The sequence below is a fragment of the Pterocles gutturalis genome, unplaced genomic scaffold (assembly GCF_000699245.1).
Source record: "Pterocles gutturalis isolate BGI_N339 unplaced genomic scaffold, ASM69924v1 scaffold12990, whole genome shotgun sequence".
NCBI lineage: Eukaryota > Metazoa > Chordata > Aves > Pterocliformes > Pteroclidae > Pterocles > Pterocles gutturalis.
The window spans coordinates 58,905-66,840 of NW_010143556.1; the positions used below are offsets into that span (position 1 = coordinate 58,905).

A 7,936-nucleotide genomic window follows, 5' to 3' on the forward strand; every position below is an offset into this window, starting at 1 on the left:
TTGCTTCCTCTCTTTTGTGTCGTGCATTTCAGATGTAGATCAGGGCCTCATGGATCGTCTCAAAGACATCAACAGCACACTAGCGAGTCAGCTCAACAGGCTGAGGAACATCCAGGGCACGGTGCGGGAGACCGAGAACCTGGCGGAGCAAGCCCGGGTGCGGGTGGAGGACACTGAGGACCTGATCAGTTTAGCTTCTGATATGCTTGAGAAGGCAAAGATGGCAGCTGACAATGTGGTGAGTGTGCTGCTGAGATCCCACATGATTAGGAGAGCAGAGGGGCCATTCCTTTCTGTTCTCTCCAGGGTGTTTCTCTGCTTGTTCTCCCTCTCATATAGCAAATTTGCTGTGGAAATATCTTGTCCCCTACCCAAGATCATGGGAAATAAATAAAGGAAGATCACCAGTGTCTGTCATAGGTTGTATCTTAGCCCCTGCTCAAAGAAACCTACCATAAGAACCTCTAAATAAATATCAGCACCTTTGTTTTTAAGGGATAACCAGTGGAGGAAACTGCATGGGCTTAAGGAAAAAATACAGAGAAGTTAGAAGTAGGTTAGACACATGTCTAAGCATTTAGATCATGACAATAAATATTTAAAGTGTAGATGAATAAAAGATGAAAAAAGAGCTTTAAGATTTTTCTTTTTCTTTCCAGTCCATTACACCTCCGGAGTCAAGCGGGGACCCTAACAACATGACTCTATTGGCAGAAGAGGCCCGTAAGCTGGCTGAAAGGTAAGCTGTGGCAAGACGCTCCTCGCAGCCCCCATCAGGGCCCTGCTCTTCCCTACAAGGGGGAAGTAAAATTTAATTTGCTTTATGCAAAACACATGCCCTTAGCCAAGTAATAGACCAGCACTGTGGGTGCACGCCTGTGCGTCACTGAGGGCAAACACTACACATGTGAATGAGGGACACGTGCAACCATAACGGTGCCTTTCAGCTGATCTTGGGGGCACTGCTGGAGTGATGCCTCGATTGCAGAGACAGTCTCAAACAGCTTCTTCCGTTGTCAATGTTTCAGCATCTTCCGTATGCAAATCTGGATGAAGGAGGGAAAAGTAAGAGAGTAAAATCTTGAATTAAGGGTAGAAACCACTGGCTGACAATTCTAATGGCATTGTTTCTCTTCTGTGATCTTGTCCAGACACAAAAAAGAAGCTGATGAGATTGTTCGCATAGCCAAGGCAGCAAACGATACTTCCACAGAAGCATATCAACTGCTGCTGAAGACCTTGGCAGGAGAAAACCAAACTGCACATGACATTGATGAGCTCAACCAGAAGTGAGTCAGTAACAGAAAATCCTTTTTACTTCCTGGCTTTAGAGCAGTGCTTAAAACAATTATGCCTTCTGTAGCGCTGTACTGCTTTGGGTTTCATGGGAGTTGTCTTTCCATGTCTTAGCCTCTCTACTCTCTTAGTAAGTTCAGATCTACAAAAAAAATTGTAGTGTAACTGGATCCTTGGGGTTTTTTAGGTATAATCAGGCAAGGAACATTTCTCGTGACCTAGAGAAACAGGCCAGCAAGGTGCTTGCGGAGGCAGAGGAAGCTGGAAACAAGGCCCTGCAGATCTACGCTAATCTCACCAGTCTGCCTACTGTGGATTCCACGGGCCTTGAGGTACGAGTGGGAAGCATCATGCACAGCGTTTTCTGAAGATCAATGAGGACAAGCATTACAGCAGTGTACTAGGTTGCTGACATACCTTGCGTGTGCTTTGCTAATGTTTCTCTGCATAAGAATGCTCTGTGTAATTTTGTCCATCTAGGCATAAACCAGACTTGTGCATTTCAGCTTTTATGCAGGAGACTTGCATACAGGAAACTACATGCGTAAGCCCCCACTTCCCCCAGTCTCTGAAGGAAAAAAACCAGAGTGAAACGTTGTTTGCCAAACATCTTGAGCAGGGAAGAGTAAAAACCTCAGTTCCCTGTGAAGTCTGCAGAACTGCTCCCTCTCCTGTGCTCATTGTAATGCAGTAGATTTTTTTGCATGTGAAACTGTTTGCAACCTCTGTCCTTCGTCGCACTGACCCTCATGGTATTCAGAGCTTTGAAGGCAAAAATACAACTGTAGTTGTAAGAGACAAGAACTCATCATAGCTTCTGCCTCTTTGACTGTTAGAAACTATACTGTGTTCTGACACCTGTTCAGAAATTCTTTAGTATTCAGGAATCTGTGTTTGTTTCTGATTCCCATCTGCAGAATGAAGCAAATAAGATCAAGAAGGAAGCGGAGGAATTAGATCAGCTAATTGCCAGAAAGCTGAAAGATTATGAGGACTTGAGAGAAGACATGAAAGGAAAGGAGCTGGAAGTAAAGAACCTCTTGGAGAAAGGGAAGACGGAGCAGCAGGTCTGTTTGGTTTTGTGCAGGCTTTTGTTCCCCAGAAAAAACAAAGGAAAACAAGTAACTGGTCAGATGTGAAAGATTTGGTCTTATTCAGTCTTCTCTTAGCACTGCTTATTACTTGTGAGAATACTGAAGAATGGGCCCAGAAAGGAGATGTGAAAAGCTGGTAAAAGCAATGGCAGGGAGGCTGTATGGGAGAATAGGGGATGTTTGCCAGGTGTGGTGTCATCTTTGTGTTCAGAACAGTGTTCCAAAAGTCCCTAAAATCACCCGGTTTCAGAGGAAGCAGTGCCACTCGGGGATGAACGCTGTTCTGTATGGCGCTGGTATTTCAGGCTGAGCGATGCTTTTTGGTACACGTAGATGGTCGTCCTTCAAAAGTTAAGAGTGTGTTGATGTCTCCTCAGACTGCAGACCAGCTCTTGGCTCGAGCAGATGCAGCGAAAGCCCTGGCTGAAGAAGCTGCTCGGAAGGGCAATGGCACACTACAGGAGGCTAATACCATTCTCAGTAACCTGAAAGGTAAAGAGAAAGCACTTGCCATGAGTCCTTCAGTTCCTGTGTGCAAAGTCACTTGGCAGTAGGGTGTCTTGGTTAAACTGTCCATGCTATTGCCAGTACCTGAGTGCTGGGTGGGTTCTTTTGGCTTTTTTTCCTTATAGAAAAAAAAAAAAGAAATGTTTTCAGTGACTAGAAGTATATTTTTTGTTTAAGTTCCTTATTTAGCGTCAGAGGAGGTGTAATAGGGAGAGCTGCAAGTATGCACACCCCCACACCTTGGTTTGTTCTTCATCCCTCCAGTGTCAAGGTGGCAAAGCCTGGGAAGCTTGGTTAAAGAAGCATCTCAAGGCTCTTCTGGAGCAAGTAAAAAGAATCTGTTTTTCCCTTTCTCAGATTTTGATAAGCGGGTGAATGATAACAAGACAGCAGCGGAGGAGGCGCTGAAAAAGATTCCTGCCATTACCCAGACCATTGCTGAAGCCAACAATAAGACACGCCAGGCAGAGCTGGCACTTGGCAATGCTGCTGCTGATGCTCGCGAAGCCAAGACTAGAGCAGATGACGCTGAGAAGATTGCTGGTTCTGTTCAGAAGGTGAGTCCTTTGCGGTTCTGAAGCCACTCGCCCTTCCATATTGGTGTGTAACTGTGCAACCTCCTCTGTTTTAGTATTTCCTGGTGAGCCCCATGTGCTTTCTGCTGTATTCCCCACTAGGGAATACAAAATGTGGCATGATAGGGAAGTGGTGCATTTGGATGAAAAGGATTAAAGGAAGTTCTGCGCCTTCACCACCTTTTTCCACCCTGTACCCTTGTTGGCTGTAGAGTGCTGCTGCTACCAAGGCTGAAGCTGACAAGACTTTTGCTGATGTGACGGGGCTGGCCAGAGAAGTGGATGATATGATGAAGCAACTACAAGATGCAGAAAAAGAGCTGAAGCGGAAGCAGGAGGATGCTGAGCAGGATATGATGATGGCAGGCATGGTAAGCAATGCTGTTGGGTGGCAGCAGTGGCAAGAAGGTACCTTGTCCCTGCTGTCCTGATGATGCAAGCTGTTCTCCCGCTGATTTCTTGCACAGACAGCACTGGGTCCAGCCAGTATTCAATCTCTTCCAAGTTGTAACTGGGATTGAAAACATGAGCAAAGGAGCTCCTCTGGTGGCATTAGCATAGGTTCTGTGATGGATTTTGAGAGACAGTTTTCTTAATGCAACACTTTAGTTAACTGAAACCTGACTGTAGCCCCATTGTCTCTGTTCTGACTTGTCCTGCAAAATCCTTCACAGTTACCCAGAATCTCCATCCTGAAATAATCAGAAAACTGTGCACCCTGTAAGCTAAAAAAAAACCCCAGTGCAGGGGTGTTATCCTGGAGAGAGGAGCCGGGATGTGTGTGACTAACTGCTTGGGCAGACATGAAAAGGAGATGCATAGGTTTTGTAATCCCTGCAGCCTTTTTGTGCTCTTTATATACCTTTTTTTATACCCTGCAGGCCTCACAGGCTGCCCAGGAGGCAGAAGACAATGCAAGAAAAGCAAAGAACTCTGTGAACAGCTTGCTTGCAGTTATTAATGACCTGCTGGATCAATTGGGTAAGACTGTCCTTAATGTGCCTTATGCCTTTGAGCGTTTTCCAGCTGCCTGATGTTGCAGCAGGAAGCAACAGCTAGCAGCTGGTGTGGTGTGCTGCCTTCCCTGCCAGTGCTGTGCCATGAATCGCATCGGTCCGATCACTTCTAGAAGTGGGGTTTGCATGTTTTCAGCAAGGGTTTTGTTTGGCTTTTCCGCCTTGGAGTGGCCTCGAGGCTTGTCGTGCAATGTTTGGTACCTCTTTTCTGCAAGGCAAGGGCTGCTGTTGAGGCAGTGAAGGTGTAACCCATTTGGTTGGTTTAAATGCTGTTTCTAACGCAGAGATGGGGTGATGGAGATCTCCCTCTGGGCATGGGCTCAGCTGTGTAAGCACCCAAAACCACTGCGCTAAAAGCTTTTTAATGGACTTCACTCTTTGCTTCTGGCTTTTCAGGGCAACTGGAGACAGTGGACTTGAACAAACTGAATGAGATTGAGGGCACCCTGAACAGTGCCAAAGACCAGATGAAAGATAGCGACCTGGACCAGAAAGTGTCTTTCCTTGAGAGAGAAGCCAGGAAGCAAGATGATGCGATACAAGCCTACAACAGGGACATTGAAGAGATCCTGAAGGACATTAGCAACTTGGAAGACATCAAGAAGACCTTGCCGTCTGGCTGTTTTAACACCCCGTCCATTGAGAAACCCTAAGGGTGCGCTGGGGGTGGGGGGTATTTCCCCGGTGAGCGGTGGTTTGGCTGTGGAGTGCCTTAACACACATTACCTTCTTCAGATCCCCAACTCTTTGCTGCTCGCAGCCACTGTTCTCTTTTCAAATCAGGATAAGTTGAAAGGTTTTTTTTGTTTTTTTGTTTTTTTTTAAGAGAAGCAAATTAAATATCCGTCTTTGGGCATCAAAGGGGTTTTTTTATATAAATTGTCGTCCTGAGCACTCCGCCTTTGCCCCTTTCTCAGACAGTTTCCCTTTGATTCACGCAAGAAGAGATGCTCTGGACTCTTTGTACTGTGGTTCAGAAATAACCATGTGAGCTGTATACGGCAAGGCAAAACTAACCTGACTTTCTCTCCTCTCTTCTCCCCTTGACTGTTAAATCCTTGGTCCCAGAGCTCTCTGTCCCTATGAAGGAAGGGGATGGCTACCAAAGTATTAATATAATGGCCAGTATAGCTGCACTCATTCAGTACCCTTTTCCCAACTTCTAACCCTGTGAATTTATTTTTTTTATCATTAACTAGTGGCCAATCCGACAGCGTTGGTAGCCTTTGACAAAATAGCTGAAGCCTCTTTCTGAAATGCTTTCTGTGATGATGCATCGCTCTGAGAAAACAGCAGCATCTGAGAGGAGCTCTTTGGGAAGATGGGAATACTGGTGGAGTGGTAGGTCTTTTACTGGGGGAGTGGTAGGTCTTGCCAGTCCCACTCCTGGTTTGTGGAGAAGTTTTGGGTCTGGTCTGTAAGCAGCTACTTGCCAGGTAGTCCAAGCTGGAGAGCGTGGAAGCCATGAGCTGCGTTCCCATCTGTAGGTGTTGCTATCGAATTGTCAGAGGATCTTTTTTTAGGCTACAGATGTCTGATTGACAGATTAGTTTGTTCAAGCAGCAAAAGTCTTGCTGAAGAGGAGAGCAGCCATCCAGAGAGCTCTGAGAGCTGCACTGGCCTTCATGCTCAATGTCTTTGGGTGGGGAAGGAAGGGGGCACACAAGTGGAAACTAAAAGATCATCCCCGTCTTTTGCCTAAGATGGCATTCTTATATCTTCTGGCATTGCTCACCTTTTGCCTGTTTTTAATCTGTCCGAAAGATCTAGAGTTTACTGGTGCCCTTCTTTCATTTTGCCTACCGATCTCCCAGTCACCATAAAGCCACCACAGCACAGGGACTTCAGACCAGGTTCAGGTGGCAATTCTGCCTTTCACACGCTGCCACTGCCTCCCTGGCAGGCTCCCTCCCCAGGTAGTGCCTCCCAGCTGCTTACTGGTGCTGGGTGGGAGCGGCAGGGAGGCCCTCGCTCCTCCTCAGGCCCTCCTCTGAGACGAGAGCATCCTCTCTGGCTTCCTCCTTGCCTCCAGCCTGGCATCCCCCCCTCACCCCCTCCTTGAGATCCGGTATATATCTATCCTTAAACACTATGCAACTTTGTACGTTTGCGTAGCGGGGAAGAAATTATTATTATCTGACACACACTGGTGCTATTAATTATTTCAAATTTATATTTTTTGTGTGAATGTGATTTTTTTTTCCGTGTTTTTTTTTAATCATGGTTATAGTGTGAGGAAGTCTCTCGTGTGTGCGTATGTGTGTGTAAATATACTCAGCCATATTTCCAGAGTGGCACAGCCTGGCCTCCTCTATGCGCTTTCCATCGGGATGCGTGCACCATGGATTGCTTCTCTCCCTACTATTCCCTTAAAGCTCGCTGTTTGTCCTGCCTGGGCTCCCGCCTTCTTCCCTCTCCTGTATCCTCAGTACCGTATGGACGTCAGCAATAACCACTCTGCCCATTGGGTACGTGCTTTCTCACCTCCCTTCAAAGCCAGCCCTGACGCGTGGTGTTGACAGCACCCCATATCGTGTCCCTTGTCCCCAGGGACGTCATGCCGGGAGCAGAGCAAGGGCTGTGGCTTTGCAGCTGGGCTGTGAGGAGCTGTAGCGCTGTCGGGAGACCAGACCCAGCGTTGAGGTGGTCGGAGAGCTGGATTTGGGGACGTTTTGATACCACTGTGTGAGGCAGGAGGCTCGGTGCAGCCTCGGGGGGTGTGCCCAGCAAACCCCGCATTGCTCTTGTACCCCTTCTCTTAGAAATTCTTAAAGTTTACCAGCTTGGGATTTCCCCTGCCTGCAAACACACCTAGTACCTGGAGGAGAGCTTACCTGTGCTCGCCCACGCGCGTGGGACGTTGAGGTCGGTGTCTTGGCCGGCTGCTCTGGTCAGATGGCTGGCTGTAACCGTGTCACCTCTCTGCCAAGGCTGTGAGAAGAGCAGATGCAAAGATGCACGCATGCCCTGGCTGACCTCAGGCCTAAGGTTTCCTGCTTTCTTCTCTTTTATTTTTTTTTTCATAAGCTGTTTTTAACAGAATTTTATTTTTAAATAAAAAAAATCTTTATAAGCGATCTCTTAATCACTACTGCATTACAGCCATTATTCATTGTATAAATCCAGTTATTTCTTTACGTAATGTGATGATGTGACAGCTGCTGGTGGAGTGCTGGATGTCACGGGCGACGCGTGACAGTCCCTTCATCACCTTATTCCTGACTGTGGGCCCCCTCAGTACGTGCCTTCGCTCCAGCTTTTTGCCTTAATCTGTGGTCTTGCTGTCTGGGGCGGTGAACAAAATGCAACACTTGCAGTTTTTATGTATAGAACAGTATTTCTTATTTATAATAAAGTCTGAATATTTGTAACCTCTTATACCTTGGCATTCTTTTGAGTATTGCTTTTTTTTTGTAGGGGGTGAGGGGTGTTGATGGGGATGTGTCTC

General features: G+C 46.9%; 1 protein-coding gene across 1 annotated transcript in view; it reads left to right on the forward strand.

Annotated features, from left to right (window-relative positions):
* Positions 1-5,715, forward strand: part of LAMC1 (laminin, gamma 1 (formerly LAMB2)) — a gene marked incomplete at its 5' end in the record, with an annotated part of 22,169 nt that extends 16,454 nt beyond the window's left edge. The window contains 10 exons of the mRNA XM_010084790.1: positions 33-238; positions 660-739; positions 1,152-1,289; positions 1,484-1,628; positions 2,214-2,363; positions 2,768-2,882; positions 3,255-3,454; positions 3,685-3,843; positions 4,354-4,453; positions 4,885-5,715. Coding sequence (XP_010083092.1) covers positions 33-238; positions 660-739; positions 1,152-1,289; positions 1,484-1,628; positions 2,214-2,363; positions 2,768-2,882; positions 3,255-3,454; positions 3,685-3,843; positions 4,354-4,453; positions 4,885-5,141 — 1,550 coding nt within the window. The remainder of the gene's footprint in view (positions 1-32; positions 239-659; positions 740-1,151; positions 1,290-1,483; positions 1,629-2,213; positions 2,364-2,767; positions 2,883-3,254; positions 3,455-3,684; positions 3,844-4,353; positions 4,454-4,884) is intronic.
* Positions 5,716-7,936: the final 2,221 nt, after the last annotated feature.